Source organism: Lampetra fluviatilis, chromosome 1 (assembly GCF_964198595.1).
Source record: "Lampetra fluviatilis chromosome 1, kcLamFluv1.1, whole genome shotgun sequence".
Lineage (NCBI taxonomy): Eukaryota > Metazoa > Chordata > Hyperoartia > Petromyzontiformes > Petromyzontidae > Lampetra > Lampetra fluviatilis.
In genome coordinates, this window is record NC_136275.1 from 33,898,462 (window position 1) to 33,922,173 (window position 23,712).

Consider the following 23,712-nt stretch of genomic DNA (forward strand, 5'->3'; position numbering starts at 1 on the left):
CCAAAACGATGTGAGGCTAGGCTCTAAGGAAAGCTGTCTCGGGTGTGGACCAATCAACTTCAAGGACAGTGGATACATTATCAGAGTTATGTTTTTTGTTTGCATTATGACTGCAGGTATTGTGGTCTATGCAAACATGACTCCTTGTAAAAAAAGGTGTGAGTTTTGTTGCCAGATAAAAGGGTAAAAAAACAATTATCAAGCCTTGATATGTTTGATCTCAACTTTAAGCGCCAAGTTAATGGGTCTGGGTCAGGGCTGCCACTTTTTTTCTCATAGCCTGTACAGCCTAGAGCCACCAAAACAGGGGATGTCAGACCGTTTCTAGGAAAGGTGAATGAGAGTGAATTGAAATTACATTCATCTCAGCTTCCATGCTTCTGGAATTTGTCCAAGCATAGGTATGATTGGAAATTTGCCTGGGCCAAGTTGTAAAAGCTGTTTTGACCAGCTCGGCAATGCTACAGGTTCGATGGGAATACACTTTGTTGACTTTTAATCTATGGGAATGCATTGGACTATTTTTTCGGAACTGGGATTTAGCCCACTTTTACAATTGACAACCCACTCTTACCAGTGTGGCAAAGTATAGTCAAATGGCGCCTACGACTCACACAGCGGAGGGAGGCTTTTATACAGCAGTGGATTTACAATCGGCTGCTTTCACCAGCCATTGAATATTTTACCATTCATGATAACGCAATAACCTGAGCTGTTCTGAGGCATATATACCCCTTTCCACTGGCATATCCGAGCCAAGCCAGGGCAGCACCTTCAAGGCACAGATGGTTTTCCACTGGCTATTTGCCGTGCTATATTAGAACCAAAATGTGTGGGATTCACAAGTTAAATGAATCTGGCTTGGGGCTAATCAGCAACAGAGTAGGGCTAATGATGCGTTAATTGCATGTGATGTTAATCAGTACACTGTGAGGACCTGGTGTCACATGTCATCTACACACATCTCGACTTGTTCATTGCCCGTGACATGGGCAATGTGGCTCAGCTTGTGCAGTGGATAAACAACCTGGCGCCTGCCTGAGTTGCGCCGGGCCGACTCAGCAAACCCCCTGGTGCAGCTTTGATTGTGCTGTTGAAAAAAAAGTACGATAATTCACTCCCCTGCCCATGCGCTGCGGTAACGCCAGACCTCGTGTTCCCTATCCTGCAGGAGGTGCTGGTGAGCTTCCCCATGCAGGAGGTGCAGTCGACGCGCACGCAGCGTCCCACACAGGGCGAGACCATCCCCTACGTGGAGATCATGCTGGGCAACCTCATGTCGCAACGCATCATGCAGCTGCAGCTGCAGCAGGTACACAGGGCACACGGCAGGGAGCGATCCCGCCACCAGCAGCATCAACAGTGCACACGCGTCATTGTGCGTAATCTATGGGTGGTGACATAGCCTAGCAATAGCACATTTGCCGCTTGTCACAGAGGTTCACAGTCCGAATCTAGTGGCCACCCTAATTAATACTGTGTGTGGATTAGCCGTAATAATACCCATCGTCCGCTTCGTGGTGAACGTTAGAGATCCCGTGACGCCATTCGCAAGAGTATGCCATTGTGTCCTGTTGTCATGGTTCCAATTGTGCAATATTTAAAGGGGAAAAAAACTACCTGCAAACTTCTCAATTACAATTTTCCTCCTGCATAGCAGTTATAACAGGACCCTCATCAAAAGAGTCATGATACTCAGTGAGACTTTCCTGGGAAAGTAAAATTAAATGTAATGTAACATTTATACACAGTAGAACTTCACCTATCAAACTCGCTGGGGACTGACTGAGATTGAGGTGAATATGTGTAAAGGTCGGATATGTGAACATCAATTGAAAATTACAGTTATATCATTCACACATTAATACAAAATAAAGCACATTTTATGGAAAATGCATTACCGGATTTTTGCAGTAACCGCATATGGTATTAACACATTACTGTGTATGAAAATGAAAGACATCTATTACAGGTACGGCATGCACAAGTCATGTACTGGGTGGGGGCGGTTAATTGTTCAGGGCGGATATGTGACAGATATGCAACGATGCACTCTACTTCTCCATTGGCAATGTAATCATTCACCTACTCCACGATTCAATTAATTGCCATTATTTGGTTTTATTCGGGGAATAAAAATAATCTGTCTCGTATAAAAAAGCATACAGTGAACACGTTGGCTTGTAAAGGCAGTGTAATGTTTTGAGACCCTTGCTGGTGAATGGCATATGCTGCTCTCATCAATGCTGTGCATGTTGATGGTGGTGTTGTTGCTGTAGGGAAGCAGTAGCATAGTGGTTAGTCTGCCATGCTGAGAACCTGGCCAACCGAGTTCATATCCTGCCCACGGTTAACATCTCTGTGGCGATATCTGCTTCAGTCCTGGGCCTCCCCGAGGGTGACTCAGCATTAAAAGAGTGTCCGTGGCAGTGTGTGAGCATCAGTACTGGTGTTGGCCACATCACTACCTTGTGCGTCATGCCAGCCCCAACAGTTTGTTTCAGCTATACGAGCGATCTTTGTCTTTGTTGTCACCGTGTAGGGCATGGAGCTGTGCCGGGTGATCGCCATGCACCAGGAGATCCTCCTTGCTGCTCGGGAGAAGCGACACAGCCTCCCGCCCAGTGACATCACCATTCTCTAAAGCTGCCTTCACACTACTCACTTGCATCCGGAACAACCACGGAGACTCACACCTGCTTAGCAATGCCACCAGGCCATGCGAGCAGTCGCCTGTGCACTCGAATCGGAGGACAGAGACCCTTAATTGGCTGGCGAGGTCTGTGATGTGAGACGACCACGTGGGGCAGGCTGAGGTGGGAGTTTGGGCGGCTGATGAAAGGAAAAGAAAATGGCAGCTGCAGAGAACTCTGGGGCTGCTGCTGGTGTTATTGGTGTGGGAGTCATCCAACACGTGACGAACATAATTAGACAACACACCACAAATACGATAACGTATAACAAAATCGTATAAAATAAAACCAACCGACACAATAAAATAATTACAAAATATACTGTGCGGTATAATAAAATGAGTAATGAAACACCAAAAATAAAATAATCATCCAAGTACTCATTTGGACTTACAATGCCACCCATGCATCACTACCTGTGCACAGCATTCTTTGGACTGCTGACTTTGTAGATGGGAGGTTATGCTGGCCGGGGTGGTTTGGTTACCCGTCTGGTTACCCGTCTGGTTTAGTCTGGATACCCTCAGATGATGTAAACTCGGCCTGAGAATTCACAACCCTGGCACATTACTGCAACTATGAGCATTCTAGCCCAAAATAACCATTCGCATCATTATGGAAAATATAAGGAACAAAATAGATATACGCAGACAATATTTATCCTTCTTATTATCTGTCTCTTCTAATTAAAAATAAAAGTATATCTAATACAACCCTTCAATCCAACAGATTTCTGGGAGTGCAAAATTGCAGCAGCATTGTTCAGTACATACAAATGGCGGACCGGATTCAACATTCAGTGTTTTATCAGGAGAGTCAGGACTGCTTGAATTAATGCTGGTGAATTTCCAGATGTATAGGTTGTGTTGGTGTTTCCCACAAAGAACTGTTAGTGGAACCTCAAAGTCACCTTTCAACTACATTGAAATTGATAATGTAATGGCTGGTTGTCTCAGCTTATGCTATGGCCTTATCGTGTATAGAGTCTGCATCACTGAGATATTCTGTTAGAACCCTGAGCTTTTTAGGTGCAATCAGACCAGATTGGCGCATATATATCGTGAGTTTGATGAACATCAGCCTGGTCAGTTATAGCTGTGCACTTTAACCATCATGTACATTTGAAGTTGCACTCAATTTGGTATGACCCAACTTAAATATAGACATAGGTATACAGACAGGAAGCACACAATTTGTCTACTTAAATATCCAGTGGGTGCTGGTAAGGGGGTCTATTGAAGCACGAAAGTTGTAGCGAAGGAAAGTACAGTAAATATACTTTGTCTCTTCCAGGGCTATTCCACCATAACATTCAGCACAGAGCTGTGATTGGGGAGTTATGTGCCTTGCAGTGGCATTGCTGGGCCTCATGCCTTGATGCCGATAATATGTATTAATCACAAGTAGGGTTGGCACTTGACCCTTGGTCTATGATATGTGTTTATTTTGCGAAAACTTGTGTCATTCTAGTACCCTGTCATTGACCAAGAGTGGTGTAAATTGGATGCGTGCACAAATGATATAAGGTAATGCAACAGGATTTTAGATTATACTCTTTGGGTCTTTCGTTCAAGTCACGTAAATAGAAAATAATAGATCGCGACGTTTCGATCGCAACACAAGCAATCGTCTTCCTGCAGTCACAAAAGCTTTAAATCAGGATTTTAGATTGCCATAATAAAACTACATCAACTTGTATGGGCAGAATACTAGAATTTGAAGCAATTTTGTCAGCAGATAATTTGAATAAGGTCAGAGTATAAAGATTTTAAAGAGTTTTTAAGATTTTAAACAAAAATTACTTTCACAGTTTCCATGACTAATCCCCTAACTCAGTGCACTTGTAAATTGTATAATATTCAAATCAAGCCTTGTTACAATGGTGCAAGTATTTAATACGCTTGCTCATTTAAAACCATGTTGACTTCCTCTGGGGTTCGAGGTTCACAATGTCGTCTTTTAAATGTTATATTAGTGGTGTATTAGGACTGTTAAATGGTAGGCTATGCAGCAGGGAATGCGTTTGTCGGTTTAATCAGAGAACATAATTTCTAAAGCTCTTAATTAGTCCTACATTCAATAATTGCTGTGGGAATCTGCTGCCCGTTTAATCAAAACAGTCGTTGATAGTTATCTTAAACAATCCCACAGGAATTAAATGCTGAATGCATAATTCCCATTATGCGTTTAAAACACCACAATGATGTTCACCTCCATGGAAACATAAATGTATTTAATTTCAGAAAATCTGGTTTGGGGCCGATGAGTGGGCCAATTCGAAATATGGCCATGGTCTCGCTCAGTGACTAGTTCATTCGCTTCTTGAAATACACAATATACAACCTCTTTATGATTCTAATTTTGCTGATTCATTGTCTTTCAATACAATAATTTCCAAGGCTTTCCTGAATTACTGTTTTATATCTGAAAAGTTATTAATTTAACACATATTGAAAGAAATGCTTTCATACTGGAACAAAATGGCTTACTGTCGGTGACCTTTTATCATATTATCGTCCTCTGTGTAGTAGATACGTGCTTTGGTAATTTAGTTCTTTACTGTAATTCCCCACAAGATGATAACTTAATCCATCTTCTTGGTTCTTTCGGTAAAGTCACGTAGAAGGGAAGTAATAAAATAATACAAATAAAACATAATAAAACAATTCTCCTGAGGACGGCTGCTTGCGTTGTGGCCGAAACGTCGTGAGAATTGTTTTATTATGTTTTATTTTTATTATTTTATTACTTCCCTTCTACGTGACTTTACCGAAAGAACCAAGAAGATGAATCCCTGCAGTCACGAAAGCTTTAAATCGAAACTTAATCCATGTAAACTGTCTCAGTGGCATGCATGCTGACCAAACGGCTATCCAGCCACCTGATGTAGGCTGCTATTTCCAGCATGCCCTGTATAATAGGTTTTGATTGCTGCAGACGACTGTGCCATGCCTTCACCAACTTGTGGATGCTGTGTCACTGAGTGTCACTTAATTTTCATGGCTATGCCATTTTGCCTGTATACTATGAACGTCAAGCTTAAAGTAAAGTATGAAAGTGTGTTGCATGCTTTGTTGTGCAAACCTTGGATATTTTTTTCACTACAAAGGGAATGACTAGTGTGAAGATCTGTTTTAACATAAATGCATTTTCATGATTTCATGCAAATATCATTTACATTTACTTGCTATATTCATAAAGTAAACAGCTCTTTGCTATATTTCATCTATTAAAATAATTCTGTCATTATGGGATATGAGGAAATATCTGTGTTACCTTGTAAAACTAACCAAAGCGTATTTACAGGATTTATACAGCATCCTTACGGCCTTACCTAGCTGTCAGCTAGAAGGTATTGGGGTTTTTCCCATGATTTATTGCAACAAACTCTTCACATCTGAGACATTTGAGTGTACTCGAATACTTTATGTTGTGCCTTGAATACATCTTTTTTCTAGCTGCCAGGAATCTGCAATGAATGGTGAGCATAATATATTGTATTTATACTGAGTCTTGTCTTTGTTTTCAAATGTGTTTAAAAGTTATAATTGAACAGTGATTAGTACATTCAAGTGTGGTTTTCCGGATTGGGTTACATGTAATAATGACAATAATTTTCATTTGTAAGGCAAATTCCTAGATCCCAATGCGCCATTTATTTTCTCAACAAAGATGGACTGGTTGACGAGAGCTTTGAGATTTGTCACTAAATGCAAGAGACCCTTTTAGAGTGGCATTTGCCGACTAAGTCAAGTGAAAGAAGCTCTTTACTCAATTGATCAAGGGGGTGCCCATTGTTGGCCCTTCAGGAGCTGAAGGTGCCCGCTGCAATGTGGGTGAACGCTTGAGAGAAGAAATGCAGCTCAACCCAGAAAACAACACTTGGATTGGTTTACGTTCAGCCCTGTAAACATATGTGTTAAATGGTTGCGTGTGCTGAATGGAAATTGGGCTATATTTGTGCTTGATGAAAATGTTTATCTGCTACATAGCAAGCAATATGCACCGAGACTAGTTTGCTGGCAGACAGTTATGAGCATGTTTCGTGGCATGCCAAATACATTATTTAGAACTTCTACAGGTAGTCGTTAATTTAAACAGATTCAAAGGTTGCAAAATGCAGCTTTAAAATATTAAAAAAATGATAGCATGAAGAAGGTAAACATGCGTTTAGGCACAAATGTAGCCACATGACCTGATAATTTATATTGGTTGTGTGCATTGTGTGAGACCGTCTTTGTGTGACTGTTCCTAGGAATGTGGCTGTCATGATTGGCAACTAAATGGGATTTTATATTCCCCACACAGATCCCATAGGATATATATATAAACACTCGTTAATTGGTTGAAAACATCTCAATATATATGCACCGTTCGTGTTTGCGGATTGCATAGCGTTGTGAGATGCAGTTTGCATGGATGACGCTGTATTTAATAACACGAATTCACGGAATGCATTTTGCTGCATGTGTTTACAATATAGAATAAAGATGTACACTAGCATGCGGAGTAAATATGTAAACTTGCGTTTTTACATTTTTTACTTGATTGACATTACTTTTTAGCGACTTAAGAATGCATGCAGCTTATAGGCAACAAATAAATATACTGTATCAGCAACTATTAAAGTACAGTCCTGTAACCGTGAGTGCAATAAGTTAGTAATATTCATGAATAATATAATATTAATATTGTATAATATATTTACAGGTAGACGGGGTTTTAAAATTCACATTACACGATACTGTCATGTATTTCGTAGTGTAGGTGCAGTTAACATGAGTAATAAACACGTCACCTTTCAGCCACAGTCACTAGACATGTATAGTTTTTTTGTATACAGTGGAACCTCACTAAAATAAAGTTTTAAATAACAATTATTTTATTTCATACACTCGTCGGAGGTGTGTGTGTTTTTTTAGAGTTTTTATTATCGGAAGTTATTTTTTATGTAAATATGTCCATGAAAACAATACAATATTATTAATAAGCTGCAGGATGCAGGTATAGCTAACTTTAGTTGGCTAAGAATGTATGGAAATGTAGTATGACTAGAATGCTATTCATTCGTTTCTTTTGCAATGACATCACCACTGTTACAATGTTGCATTGTGTGTGGCACACGAGTAGAGAAAAAAGAAGGAAGAGGCCAAAAACAGCTTAATGTAATGTTAGCGGTGTTTAACTGTATTTAGTAAAAACTGTCTTAAATTGTATTTTTAACAACACTGTATTTAATTAGCTGATCAAGCACAGTATAGTGACTGAACTACTGTAGTTTATATCAGCTGGTAATTCCCATTAACCACGTTTATGCTTCGTGTTGTAATGAGGTTCTGCTGTATGTGCAGTTACATCTCAGGCTGTTCTCCCTTATATGAAAATAAACGTGTATCTGTGAAAACGGCAGCTGCTGCATTTTTAGCAAGCGTTTGGTGGCCTCAGAACGTGATCAAATCCACACATGGTGTGCCTCGATTTCAGCAACACACAAGTCCACATGGTGGAGCGAGATTGCAGGCGGCGAAGTGGCTGTTAAATTCATAACTGCCAAATGTCCTACTGTTACAATCAAGCAAGTCGCCCTACATTTAACCTAAACATCACATATATTTGTTTTACTCTAAAATTATTTGTGTTAAGGGGCCGACTCTCTCAAACCAATTGCGTTCAAAAGAGCATTACTTGTAGTTTTTATTCATATTCTTGGTTCTTTCGGTAAAGTCAGAAAACAAAAAATAATAAAACAATAAATTGGGAATTATTTACAATATACAGTACATATACAAAGTAAATGATGCGTGTTCAGAATTAATATACACGACTGTACAGCACGACAATGACTAAATGCATCCCATTTCAGAAAGCTAAGCAGTTTGAGCCTGGATAGTGCTCGGTTGGTATCTGTCGTCTGCTGTGATGATGTGATCTGCATCGTCTGCTTGTGCAGACTAATTGCATCATTGTGTGCGTTGTGCTGTTTAGGCACGACGCATGACCTACACGACATTGTTATACGAGCCGAGCCAGCACGGGGCCCTCATGGTACGGGTGGTTTCCACTGGCCAATTACCGTGCTGAGCCAGAACCACTCAACCCCTTATTAGTTCCTACCTTAACACAGACCAATTCAGACCTTATTGGTCACCCCGTGCCCTTATAGATATCAACGTTCATCCTACAAAGTCCCACCACAAGGGAGAAACACAAATAGGCTATTGTTTTTGCCCGTATTGAAACAGCTGTACACCGCATAGACCTGAAACCTACATTTTCCTGTACAAGAATACGGGTAAACCATATGGGTTGACAGCTATGAAAACGTGCTACTCTGGCCTCACATGACAATCTGATCCTGGGTTGATAGCTATGAAACCGTGCTACGTTGGCCTCACATGACAATGTGATCCTGGGTTGACAGCTATGAAACCGTGCTACGTTGGCCTCACATGACAATCTGATCCTGGGTTGACAGCTTTGAAATCGTGCTACGTTGGCCTCACATGACAATGTGATCTTGGGTTGACAGCTATGAAACCGTGCTACGTTGGCCTCACATGACAATGTGATCCTGGGTTGACAGCTATGAAACCGTGCTACGTTGGCCTCACAGAACAATCTGATTCTGGGTTGACAGCTATGAAACCGTGCTACGTTGGCCTCACAAAACATCTGATTCTGGGTTGACAGCTATGAAACCGTGCTACGTTGGCCTCACATGACAATCTGATCCTGGGTTGACAACTATGAAACCGTGCTACGTTGGCCTCACATGACAATGTGATCCTGGGTTGACAGATATGAAAACACGCTACTCTGGCCTCACAAGACAATCTGATCCTGGGTTGACAGCTTTGAAAACGTGCTACTCTGGCCTCAGAACAATCTGATCCTAGGTTGACAGCTATGAAAACGTGCTACGGCTGGCCTCACATGACAATGTGATCCTGGCTCGGGGCCAAGCAGGGCTAAAATTATGCGTTGCGTGTGACGTCAGCGGCACGGCTCGGCTTCTAAAGTGGGAAAACCCGATCGCCTCCAGAGCCGTGACGGGGTTCAGAGTTCAAGTCACGTTCAGATACGGCCACACTCAAAAAAGAAACAAAAAATCGGATAGACCCCAACCGGACGAAAATAATAAACACAGCCCTCACAAACACTGCGAAAAATACGTTTCACGATGGTTTATTGTTGTTGTAACTGTTAGTGACGACATGTAATTTAAGAAAACTGGGAATCGATAATGGACACGACATCGTGCTAGTTGGAGTCGAATCGTTCCGTGGCACAAGTTGAGGGGGAGGGAATCGAAATTGGTCATTAATCGGTCGGTGTTCGATTCCTTCCGCTGTTGGGTCTAGAATCGAGTTTTCCCCAATAACCCAATCGGAATCGAATCGCCACGCTTCGCTGCCACGGTAAACGCTGCGGAACGACTTACCGCAATCTCGCGCCGCCGCGATTGGCTGCGCGCGAGCCCACGTGCGCGCTGGCGGACCAATGAGAATGCGCGAAACGTGCAAACGTGGGAGGAGCCCAAATAAACCCCGCCCGTCGGTTGTATTTCGTAGATCGCATGGACGGTGCGCGGCCCGTGATTGGCTCCTGCGCCGCCGGCACGTGGAGGCGCTCGTCCAATGGCTTGGCCAATGGGACGCGCGAGCGCTGTGGGAAATGTAAAGAGGCGTCGGGGCGGGGCAAGGGGGGGGAGGACGCAGCACGCGGGAACGATGGCGGCGGAGGCGCGCGTGTTCGGGGACCTTCGCGACAAACTCCGTCACAAACAGCAACAACAACAACAGCAGCAGCAGCAACAACAGCACAGGGGCGAGCGCGACGAGACTGACGAGCAGCACGAGCAGCAGCAGCGTAACAAACAGCACGAGACAGCCGCCACAGAGCTGGGCGAGCGCGGCCTCAAGCACGGCCGCGACGAGAAGGAGGCTCCTACTGCTGCTGCTGCGGCGGCGGCGGTGACGACGGCGACGACGGCGGTGGCGGCGGCCCGGGCTCGAGAGGCACCGCGCGGCGCGGACAAGCAGCAGCAGCAGGAGGATGAGCCTGCGGTGAAGATGGAGAAGGAGGTGATCGAGCACGACGCGGAGCAGGAGGAGGAGTGCAAGGCCGTGGACGTGTCGATGGACGACGACGAGGACGGCGACGACGAGATAGCCAAACTCGTGCGTACGGGCGTGCGGCAGGTGATCGCCTTCTCCGCCGCCGAGGTGGCGCGCATCGAGGGCCGCATCGATGAGGTGGTGCGACGCGGCGAGGCTGGCGCGCTCCGCACCGGCACCGTGGACCGCGCGCCTCTGCGCGTCAAGTACTTCTTCGGCGAGGGCTACTCGTACGGCGCGCAGCTCGAACGCCGTGGCCCCGGTCAGGAGCGGCTGCTGCCTCGGGGCTCGGTGGACGAGATCCCTCGCTGGGTACGGGACCTCGTGATCGCGCCCCTGGAGCGACGCGGCGTGTTGCCCGCGGGCTTCGTCAACTCGGCCGTCATCAACGATTACCTGCCCGGCGGGTGCATCGTGTCGCACGTGGACCCCATTCACATCTTCGAGCGGCCCATCGTGTCGGTGTCTTTCTTTAGCGACTCGGCGCTCTGCTTCGGCTGCAAGTTTCGCTTCAAGCCGATACGCGTGTCCAAGCCCGTGCTGTCCGTGCCCGTGGCCCGCGGCTGTATCACCGTGCTCAGGCGAGTGCGGGACCTGGGCGGGGGGGGGTGTTGTAGGATGATGCTTTGACCACAATGCCACCTCGACAGACTGTTATTGTGTTCACGCTGTAATTCCAACTTATGCTGAAAGAGGACGTGATAATTGTTTTTTTTACCCTTTTATCTGGCAACAAAACTGACACCTTTTTTACGAGGAGTCATGTTTGCATTGACCACAAAACCTGCTGTCGGAATGCAAACAAAAAACACAACTGATAATGTATGCACTGTCCTTGAAGTTGATTGGTCCATACCCGAGACAGCTTTCCTTTGAGCCTCGTCTCTCACATGGTGTTGGACCAGATGACGCCAAAAGGCGCACAACTCAAAGACAATGCACCATCAGAGTATGAGAGCTCAGGGGTAAGCATTTACACCATTGGAACCTCATTTGACCGTTGCAAAATATGATAATTGTTTTTTTGTTGCCAGATAAAAGGGTAAAAAACCAACTATCATATTTTGCCACTGGCAAATGAGGTTCCAATGGTGAAAGAGGACGTCTTGATGCACCAAGGATAGCAAGCTGTGTGCATGCAATGCCTCAGTGGTGTGTCTGCAAAGCAGATAATATTTTAGTTTAAACATTGGAAGGGGCAAGCATTATGCTTTTACCAACGTTTCAAAGGTAATCCACCGATTAAGGCCATCCTGAATGGGTCGGAGCTAATGCAGAGCCAGCACTGGTGAGATTGTATACACTCTATTTAAATCCTGGTCAATCACAGATTAGACCCAGTTATTGTGTGTAGCAAGTTCATAGCTTTACACATGGCAGCGCAACATGAGTAAAGTCACTTTAATCTGCCCCATAATTGCATGCTTAAATGTGTCAATACTGCACACATTTCCTGAGATAGTGAACCACCCTGCACAACGTGGTTTCTTAAGAGAAGCATATTCCAGAGATGTCTGCGGCTGTTGGTGATGTGATGTTAATGGACGGAAAGCGAGCAAGGATGGGGTTTAGTCGCTTGACATATGTAGTGTCATTCAAATATTGATACAAATTTATAAATACATGAGAAAAAAATGTAAGCAAGCAAAGTGGCCGGATTTCATTGTGGTCAGTTCGTAATATTGATTTCCGTCATTGGACACTTTTTTATGCAAGAGATTGCCAAAGTGGCCTGCATGCTAGACGTGTGAATTGAATGTACCCATGTGTTTGCTGTTGTCAGTTTGTAACATTTCCTGTAACTAAATGGTATACAGGGCCCTCAATACTGGGCGTATTCTAGGATAGGGTGCCCCAGTTCATCAATTTTCTTTCCAAAACTACATTTCCACAAAGACCGAATGTAGCCCATTTACATCATGTGATGTATAAAGTATGTTACTTACTACCGTTTGTTTAAGTTTCCGCTAATGTGGTGTGTTTGGCCTGCACATTTGCGTCACGCCTCACTCACCATGCTTAAAACTGCTAAGATGTTGAGGATTAGTGTTTGTCTTCTCTCATGGACAGTTGGTGTGAGTTGTAAATACACATTTCTGGTATAGTTAGGGATAGGTGGGACATTTTGGAGTTCTTGCTAAGAGGAGTGATAGGGATCATAAGGTGGTTTTAGGTGCATTGGGCTGAACCACAGTATTGAACAGGCAACATGAGGTATATACATACACTGAAATCGATATGTAAGTACCTCCCTGCAGGAGAAACTAACAATAATTTTGCTGGACTGGAATATTTAGTCAAGAAATCTGCGGTCCCAGTTGTCTGGGATGTCTTAGTAAGCAGTGGGAGCTCGTGACGTCGGTAGGGCTGTTGTGAGTCATGTTATTGGCCTTCCCGTGAAAGTGATAGAACCCTTATCTACCAACGGTAGGCATTTATAAACTATACGAAACAAAACAGCACTCAAATACTGTCCTCAAGACCCTCAAGTCCACACTACACACACTGCCAAAAGCCTAAAGAACAATTAAATATCAGCTGACACGACTCAACAAATTAGCCAAGGCAACCAAGACACCGTGTCCTGTACAATAGCGGTCACATGCCGTCGTACACCCACCCACGTGGAGGCCCGTGACCTGCTATATTTGCACAGTGCAACCTAGCGTTGTGACATCGTCAGTACAGCCATGGGCGCCTTTTCGCCGCCTCAATGGGTCTCAACCGCGTGGCTAAAATACGATCGCAATGAACGAAGGGAAATCTCTCACTCGGACACCTTCACAGCCGCCCCGAGACCTCCCCAAGGCACATATCAGACTGGTGTTGCAGCGGTTTCTGATATGAACAACTTAAAATGTTATCTTCGTTAGGCAATTCACGTTAAAAGAAGCATATATATGAAAACAAAAATTAAACAACAAAACTATAGCAAAGTATTTTTTATTAGAAAAATTATTTCTCATCTCCAGCTGCTTGGTGGGGCGGCTCCCCCCAACGGCCCTAATGAACGAACTGCTCCTGCTAGTAAGGGTGGGGTGGGGGGAGTCTTTTTTTCGTTTGAAATAGTTGTCGTTTTGGTGATGGGTCCACATGAGCAGAAGAAGACTACTTGGGGTCTGCAAGGGAATACGACCCATTAAGGGCATCCACGCAAATGTCAAAATGTAAAGCCATGTCATGATGAGCGTGGCAGGTGTTGGAACAGCCGTCATTTTTTAAATCCTTTATATTAAGTTCGCTTGCTTGCTTGCTTAGGACCGTGCAAATCTTTCGGTCGTTTTTTAACCCACTTTCCGTGATCCAATCGAGCTGACATTTTGCACACAGACTCGTTGTGCGAGACAATACATTTTCGTGAAAAAAATCCAAAATTTGACACTATTTAGGGAAAAAAAATTATTATTTAATTACCAATTGCTTAATACTGGCAGACAATCATCTGACCCATAGGTGGCAGCCATCTCAAGCCAGAGGACGAGAGGACTCTAGCTGCCACGCATATAAAGGATTTATAGTGAAAAACTTTGTTTTTACGGGTTAATTTTTTATGTCCCCGAGTAATCGACGAACACCAACAATGAGTTGCAGTATTGCAATTTGTTCTTGATGAATTGACCTGAATTGACAAGTTTGCCGGCTGTAAATGAAAACGCATAAAAAAAATCCCTGCTCATGCTTGCCAAAAGCCAGTGGTTTTTTTTGGTGGCATACAGCTTCTTTGGAATTTGTTTATTCAGAGAACAGCAGGTTAAGCCATAAATGCCAACAACCAATAAGTGAGGTTGCTTTTCATGATTCCATTAGGCTGTCCGGGAAGTAAATGTGTAATTGCTCTTGTCACGGAGTCTATTTCTGTGGAGGTAATGATTTTAATTCACATTCTCATTTGGTAATTAGTGTGAAAAATTTGTCATGGGGTGCTTGCCGTCTGCTCTAAAGTGGATGTTAAACTCCTGTCACTCAGTAAAGTCGAACATTGTGTGGTAGTCATTTTAGAAATCCACCCTTCAATGTATTAAAAATATCCTGCATGTCTGTGGTATTTAAGACTTTATTTGCGTAACTAATTAACTGTCATGTAAAATACTATTTCACTCTTAATATGGTAAAACCTTGTGCTTAATTTAAATGCACTTTTAATATGGCAAACCCTTGTGCTTTAAACGCAAGGAAAGGACCCTGCAAAATAGTCTCTCGTTGTTTTGAATAGGAGAGTAAATTTCACTGAGCTTTCCCATCATTACATACTCATCTACCTTTAGTGATTTAATTCGTGCATTCATTTTCCCTTCCGTGCATAAGCAGCAGCAGCCGCCATTTGGTGCAAAGTTGTGGTAACACATTGCAGTACCTGTGTGGCAGGCTTGTTGAGGTTTCATAGCAGTGCAAAGGTTCACTGAATCGACAGGATGCATAAATTAAACGTAGTTCACCATTTTCACATGTACTGTATAGGACTGTAGACAGTGAGAGACAAAATTGGACAGCTTTTAACCGGCCTTGGGGAGGGGAGAGGCTTATATGTGGGCTCTCTGTGCCTTATCTCGTTTCAGTGGGTATGCTGCGGATGAAATCACGCACTGCATACGTCCTCAAGACATCAAGCAGAGGAGAGCTGTCATTATCTTGCGCAAGTGAGTGGATGTTTGAAATGTGCAACAAATGTCTGAGAATCTGCTGGTGGGCAAGGTCAGGTTTGCTGAACGCATAGAATAACTACGCCGGAGAGCCTCGGAGAAACATGACACAAGCCGACTGAATTTGCTTGATTACTCCTTTTTTCCTTCTGCACAGTTTTCATTACATTGTGGCACCCATCACTGTAGTACACCGAACAAACAATTGGATGCATATTCATACGCTGTAAGTGATGACATTTTCAAAATAGTTTTTGCCTGCATCTAGGCCAAATGTGCCCAGATACCTTGTAAAAATAACTCTTAAAAAAAACTTCTGCAAGATGTGTTTCTTTAACGATTTAAATATTTTTTTTAATTAAATATACAGGATAACAATTGCTTCCTCATTGTCACATGGTCCGGTTTCATCAGATCTCATGACCATTGAAAACACAACGCTTCAAATGTATTAAGTTTTCCCCACCATGTCCCCGCCACCCACGCCAAGACGCCTTGAAGGAGCCATTGTTATTCACTGTTTATTATAGATACACGTGTATAGCCAACACCCATGTGTGCGGTGAGTGCGAGATGAACACAGTTGGTGCGGTCCAATTTCCTTGTTGAACATCCCCCAGGTCTCTGTGTTGGACTCGCCCATCTTCTTTGGTATTCTTATTTGGCCAGAACTCTGTGTTTTGATTATCTCAGCCGTAACACCATTAATACCAGTCTTGCGCAAAGCTTCTGTAGCTGAGGTAATTTGAGAAAGTGGACCATGGGGTTGGTTGTGGATTGACGAAAAGGTTGTACATAAGAGGTCTTTTTTTGTACATATCATCGGATATTTTCACCGATTTAAAACTTTATAAGCACTTTGGTGTTTTGTTTTTGATTTATAAAATTTAGTTTTACAAAAGCACTCCAAATCCGCTTCTGCTCACCTCATTTCAGCAATTTGATCCCTCTTACATCACTAATTGCTGGAGGTATATATGCATACATATACTCATGTGTTTTAACAGTTGTCCTAACACTTTTTTAATTTGCTTAGCAAACTTGTTGCACGTAACTTTGTTTTACTTACAATTATCTGGAGATCCACCTTTGACGCTTTCTTTGCACATTTCTGCATGGATTCATTCTAATTTGCATTCGATATTATAATAACGATGGCATATGACCTGACTTATGACGTAGGGATCATAAACATGTACACTGCATAGAAAATGGAACAAAAGCTAAAAAGTGTGCAAGGGAGTATGGAGAAGTGGATGTGTGGCATTAGACTGAGTGACGTGAAGAGGAACACATCAGTCGGAGAACAAATGCAAATTAGAGCTATCATTGACTTAAGAAAGTGGGCTTGGGTAGGACACTGTCACCTGAAGGGATGATGATCGAGACTAACAATGGAGTGATGGACAAATGGGGATACAGGCACGAGATGCTCATGAGATGAGCTCCTATTTTGGAGCTAGATGAATTGAGGGTTGGCAACAACTTTTGCAAGCCTTCATCCAGCAGTTGATAGATCGTGTTTGATAATGATTTCCTTCACTTTCATCGGTTTGAGCCATGTCTTCATTTAAATGAAAATGCTTTCCGAGTGCAGTAATGAAATATTCTTGCTCATGAAATACAGTTTGTGCCCAGTTGTTCTGATGCTTTAACTGGTCTAAAATGTATATCTAAAGTCCCTACTAGGGGTAGTACTTACCTATGTACTGCAATCTGTGAATCAACTTAGTTCTGACACACTTTGCGGGTATCCTATGTACTATAATTAGTCAAAACAAGATTTTATTCATTGTGCACAATAAATCTTACCCCACAACATTTACTCAGGTGGTTCTGCAAGCTTCATCTCTGAGGCTTTGTAAAATTACCTTTGACCTAATAACTGGACATGTCAAAAACCACCAGGTAGTTATGTGCTATTGTATTTTTGTCTACTTTTTTACGCCTTGTGCAATCTTTTTGTTCGTGCATGTTGCCTCCCAGAACTAGGGATGATGCGCCACGGATGGACTCCCTGGCCAACCATCCCGCACACCCACTGCCAGCCCAGCAACCCCACACACGCCACCCCCATCACCAGGCTGAGCCCCGCAAGCGCAAGACATCGCGTCGGAAAGCGGCGCCACATGAGGCACACTGGTAACTACTTGCAGTTTTCATCTGCAGCAATAACTTGCGTAATCTTCGCATGTAATAATGCCCAGATATAACACTGCACACTTCTGTACGGCCAACTAACCAGATGCTACCGTACACAGCTTGGCTTCGCTGCTGTGGTACATTATACAGAATATAAACTCAGTGGAAGCTACAGACATGCAATGGCAATCCATGAGTCGGATTTTCAAAGATGTCTCCAAAAAATGTCAACCCATAGTGCGTGCAGAACTGGAAATGAAACCTTAGACCCTTGCCGCAGTGGCAAGGTGTTAACTCCCTCGCCTGGTATGCAGGAGGTCATGGGTTCTATCCTGACCCTGATGCCTGTATATTTGGAGTTTGCATGTTTTCCCTGGTTGTGTGGATTTTTCTCCAGTTCTTCCGGTTTTTCCATCCACATTTAAAATCCACATGTTTTGAGATGATTTGACTGCTATAAATGTTCACATGATAAACCACTTCCTTGAGATATCATATGTGGCAAGGTCACTTCTGAAAAACAGCTATATATATCAGTGGGCCTTACCTGGTAAAATAAAATTAATTTAGTTTAAATAGTTGAGTTCATTCCTGCAGTACGTCGGCACGCATGCACAATTAATTTTATGCACAATTAACTTGTTTTCTGTTACTCATACGATGGACACATAATTTAATTTGCAGTTACCCTGATTATCCATGTGCGCGTTATGCAATTTGTAGATTAACTGTCCTTGGCCTCTCCTCGTCTAGTTATGCGTTGTATATAGCATTGTGCTACATCTGACAGAACCTATGTGAGAGACATGCCCCTTGACTAGATTCAAACCATGACATGCAGGGTACCGTGCTCGGAAAAGTGATTCCTCAGCAGACGTGCCAGGCGCAATTGGATGATCGGCGAGGTTTTGGCCTTTGGCAGCCTCACCGTCACCGAGTGATAGTCTTGGAGGCCCCAGAATGTCTATCGTGGGTATTTCTGGTAAAGGAGGTGAAGGGAGGCTAATATTAATCGTCTTCTAGTTGCTCCTTTATAGAGTTATGCTTGCATACAGTCTGGGCTGGAGAAAAAAGGAGCAGATGGGCAGTTTGCCTTGGGCCTCAGATCCAAAGGCCGCTTCAGAAACGGCCAAGGGGGCCTAAGAGGGAGTCTCACTTTGCATCCTTTTCTAGGCGTCCAAAAACATTTTGGCAGCCCTGCACTCAGATGCGACCACACGTGCTTCCGTTTCAGGAGGTTAGAGCACGTTTAAGGTTACAATTAGCACATAGGTTTTTAGAGCCACTTGTAATGCAAGTGTGGTCTTCCAGATGAGGCCGCATATTGAGCGTTGATTCTCTGAAGCTTTTGCATCATCAGGAATTGGAAGGACAAAGAACCAAGCAGAATAGCGGTAGTGACTAGCCAGTCACTATCCAATTATGGGAATCCTGGGGCCAGCAGGCTAATTGGAACCATTCAGACAACATTGAAGGTTGAGGTGAGATTCCTCACTTGAACTCCTGAAGATGCCCACAGTAGCGTGTGGCGAAATTTGTACCCTGCAAGCCCCTTGGATCTGCAGCACGTGTTTGCTTGTAGATGTGTGCGGTCGCTCTGCTCTCACGTGGTTCACTCAGCGTCGCCGTGCCTCTCGCAGGCCCCGCATGCTCGAGATGGACAAGGAGGAGAACCGCCGAGCGGCGCAGCGCAAGAGTGGGCACCGAGCAGCTCCGGGCAGTCGCCCCAAAAGGGGCGATCCATTCGCTCACTCGGGCAGCAGCTCGGATGAGGGAAGCCCCCTGCATGACGGCAAGAGGCGGCGCGTATGAAGACGGAGGAGGCGCGCCCATTGCTCATGGCTGGTGGGCTGTGCAGTGGCATTGCAAGAAGCCCCTTTCGAGCCGAGGACGGGACAGGTTTGGCCTTATTTGGCTTAAGCGTTGTGCCCAGGTAGGTGGGTGGTCACGGCTTCTCTACAGGATAGGAAATGGCATGCCTGATCTTCGCCCCTCGTTGGCAGCAGTTGGTACTGATACATAATAGATTATGCTCGTTTGAGCAACTACAGCACAGGGTCAGAGCATGAGGGCTTTACAAATGGCATGTGGAGGGGAAATGTTATTGGAGCTTTTGATACAAGTTTTGAGTGTTTTTTGGATGATATTTGTAAAGGTTTTGTCACTTTTCAGTAGCATGAATGTTAAGGCATGTAAACTCTAAAACAATTTTTTTTTTAATCTTTTGATAGGATGCAGTGTTACAAGAATGTTGTAAACCTCCCTTAAAAGGGAGTTGTCTATATTGACAAAGTTTAAATTGTTTTTATATAAACTCCAGTGTTATACTCGGTTTAAAATCGGTTATCTTTCGTAAGGTGGAAAGAGCAATGTTCCTAACAACTCGACACTATAATGATTTTTCCGTATGTTTATACAAATGCATTGTATTATTTCCAAAGTTATATGTCTATGTTTAGTTGAGGATGTCAATGTCATGCACAAGCAGCTTGTGCAAGTCACTTCGATTCCCCCTCTACCGCACTGCACAGCTGACTTGACTTGCTTTGATTACCTTGAGTGGTGTCGTTCAAAACACCACTGTAGGTGCTCGGGAGACAGCCATGTATGGCACTGATTTTTCCATTTCATTTTGGCCAATGGCATTTTTAATTGGTGCAGACTAGAAGCACCTGATTCAACTAATTTAAAAGTCTTTGTTATCGTGACTTATTATCTTTTTACAATCGTCATATCCCCTGAAACTGCAGGATTCATCGCTACACTTACCAAAGGTTGTGCAAATAATATGTATTTGTTTGCATTACTTTTCAACTTCCAACATGTTACATTGTGCTCAGGGTCCTTGTATGTGGTTGCTGTTTAACGGGGGACCTAGGAGCTTTTAAAAATGCCCCCTGTGCCTCCGAACATGGGCATTTCGGAACAATCACGCTGCACCAGGCAACACAATCGCCTAGACTGTTTCCTATCTCTTCACACTTGTGAAATGGTGCAAATTGATGGATACTTGGTGGGGGAGGGGGGGACAAATATACCCGAGTTATAATAATTATTTGTGCATACCTCATGCCAATAGGTCACAGCACCAGGCTTTAAGTGAGCGAAAAATGTGTTAAAGAAGCACGTATAACGAAGGGCATGGACAGGTCTTTTCTCAGTAAACTGCAGGATGAGAACAAGCCTTTTAGAAATTGGCTCATGGGGGTTTCATGACCATACATCACCATGCTGATCGGTGTGAGTTGATGGCGGAGAGCATGGACATAGGAACATAGAATTACAGTACAACTTATTTTGCTGCATAGAATTACAGTACAACTATGCTGAACACCATGTAGCACAGCCCCCCAGCTGCCTATGATAACCTAGCGTGCATGGTGGTCGCTCATCCAAGCACTATCCAGGCTCAACGCTGATTAGTTTGAGATCTGAATGACCCAACAAATCACTAAATCAGCCGAATTCTGGATGATTTGGTCAGACAAAATAATTCACACTGCATACAGCATCAAGAAGAATACAACTAGCATGATAATATATTTTTCTCCTATCACAAGTTGATTGCATCCGCTGAATTGAATATACATTTCATTAACAACTGGCTCCCAGTGTAGGATTTTCCCCCACGTGTGCATGGCAAAATTTGTTTCGCCTAATTTAATGGCTGTGTGGCACTTTTAATTACCTGTGCAATAGACCAGGTTGGATTAAAAAAAATCGTTGATGTTTTTAATTTTTCAATGTCGGCGCCTGCGTACGTAGGTGTGAGTATTCTGAACAGGTAGCTTCCTGCAGCGGTAGTCGCCTCCTACAGAGGACAAAACAAAAACACGGCCACTCAACCCATAAAGTTGTCCTGTCACATGGCTAGCATCACGTTATTTCTCTGCAAAAGGTGTTCAGCGGAGGGAACCGTGCTGCTTAATGTGATTTTAATTTTTTTGTTTCAACATGTGTTTGGTAGAATTCAGTGCACTAGATTGTTTGGTTTGAACTGCCTTTTGTTAATTATAGAAGTTGCCCAAGCACATGTTATGATGAAAAGTGAAAAATATAATATTTTGCGGCATGTGAAAAATTAGGCCATGCTGTGACATTGTTTGCAAAAGAAGGCCACTGTGCTGGTGTAAGCATAGATTTAAATAATTTGAAAACTAGCTGTAAATAGTTGTGGGAAATATTCACGTAACAATGAATACCAGGTCACAGGAGGTGATGATTTCCAGTAAGAATTTACCTGGTTAAAATGAATGTTTCTTGTGTAGTGGAAGTTTGTTGACTGTTCTCTTTGACTTAACAAAGTGGCCAAATCCGTCGAATGTTATGATTGACCCCAGTATCTGTGCCATGTCAATGAAAGTTACACTGCACATGTTGAAAACATTGCAACCAAGCTTGTGCTCGTATGAAATGCTACACCAGGTCGTGGTCGTCCAGGATTCAATGAGAAACTTGCTTCCCTGACATATTCAGGGCTTTTGGTTCTCAGTATGAATGTATACAGATATTTGAAGATGGGGGGAAAAGGTATACACGGTGCTAAGTGAAAAGTGAACGATGCTATAAATATGTTGGGATTACAATCACCAGGTGCGTGATGCCGTAATTGGATGCTCAGAATCGTCGCCTATGACATTCATATTTCATTTAAGTATTGTGCATCCCACTGGTGGCTGTTTGAGATTTTTGTCATCAAACTTGTTATTGATGTGAACGTTTCTGGGTATCCCTTGGCGCATTAGTTGGGGTCGTGACAACTCTTGTCCATTGTTTCTGAAATGTTCTGTCAAGTACCTACTCCATGCTGACACTGACCTTAATTTTCTCCTTCGTTGTCTCAAAGCAACTTCTTCTGAGTCTTCCCGAGCATGATCTTTATCACATACATTATAGATATTCTTGTGCCACCCTGGCTATGACCAGGCTATCTGCAGTGATGTTTTTACTGTCTGAATGGCACTTGCACTCCCATATAATGAAATGCTGCTGCTCTCACACACTATCAGTAAAATCCTACGGAACAAATAGTGTGTCAAAATTATATAATATACAAATTCATACTCTGAGACGGAAGACAGCAACAGTTAGTGCCTTAACCATTTAACAAATATGCGAGTGTATATATCCCATTCTTACCTCCAGTGATCCATCCACCACCTGACCACTCATGTTGGTTCACTGGTGAATGAAGCTGAACTCCTGTTATATCTGCAATTTCAATCCAGAGATCCTTATGAATGATCTCAATGAAGAAGGCTAGAGAAAAGAAGCTAAGGAACTAGTGCAACAAATACAATTCTATACCAAGCTGGCCCGAGCTAGACAACCACTTCAGGAGTAGCGGAGTTTATCGCTGTGATGCCTCCTTTGTGTTTTGTGAATTGAGTCCTATAGTCTGTGGTCTATTCTGAATGACCAGAGTTGGACACTGAGGAAAGAAGATGATGGGAAATGGGTGTCTTACGAGTTGTAAAACTAGTTGGGGACGCAACACTGGGAATTGTACGTCTTGACTGCCACTGTGCTGATGACCGCTTGGACTTGCAGGATATGAGTTTTCATCGCTAAGTGGTGACTTGGAAGTTTCCAGGTTCATTTGTGCATACCTATTTATTACTGTGCTATGGCACTTATTGTTCTGTTTGTGTCCACATGTATGAATTTGTATATATGGGTAAAATGTTGGCAACATTTTATCATTTATATTGTTCTCTGAGCTGATGTCTTGAGTAGACAGAGTTCGTTCTATGGGAGAATGAAAGTCGTGGTTCTGTGTAGGAGATAACACATTTTGAGGCGATTGCTAAAAGTTAAACAATCTCTTTAACCTGTTGTTGTTGTTAAATCCCTGGCACTTAATTAAAAAGTACACTTTCAACTGTTGGCCAAATTTACATTAATCTTAAATGGCTTTCCATCCCACCAAATGCCCTCACGTTGAGAGCAGCTTTTGATAGGTCCCGTGGAAGATCAATACTTGACTCTGGTTTTTTGGAATCTCCTGACTCCATCTGTGTTGGCGCCTGCGGCAGCCCCTTAAAGATTCAAGTTACCAACATTCTTCTGTAATCCTCAGGTGCCGACAACCAATATAAAAAGGCTTTATTTACAACGTCA

General features: G+C 43.3%; 2 protein-coding genes across 3 annotated transcripts in view; both read left to right on the top strand.

Moving 5' to 3' along the window:
• Positions 1-5,268, top strand: part of MYO15A (myosin XVA) — a 160,194-nt gene extending 154,926 nt beyond the window's left edge. The window contains exons 65-66 of the mRNA XM_078861186.1: positions 1,172-1,312; positions 2,543-5,268. Coding sequence (XP_078717312.1) covers positions 1,172-1,312; positions 2,543-2,644 — 243 coding nt within the window. The 3' untranslated portion in view covers positions 2,645-5,268. The remainder of the gene's footprint in view (positions 1-1,171; positions 1,313-2,542) is intronic.
• Positions 5,269-10,394: 5,126 nt separating this feature from the next.
• Positions 10,395-23,712, top strand: ALKBH5 (alkB homolog 5, RNA demethylase). Of its 2 annotated transcripts, XM_078861196.1 has the most exons (4): positions 10,395-11,391; positions 15,367-15,447; positions 17,437-17,592; positions 19,233-23,712. In XM_078861196.1, exons 1-4 carry the CDS (start codon positions 10,424-10,426, stop codon positions 19,402-19,404), a joined length of 1,377 nt encoding a protein of 458 aa, XP_078717322.1. In that variant the 5' UTR covers positions 10,395-10,423; the 3' UTR covers positions 19,405-23,712. The 2 variants fall into 2 exon arrangements, with proteins under 2 accessions (XP_078717322.1, XP_078717331.1); XM_078861205.1 differs by lacking the exon at positions 15,367-15,447.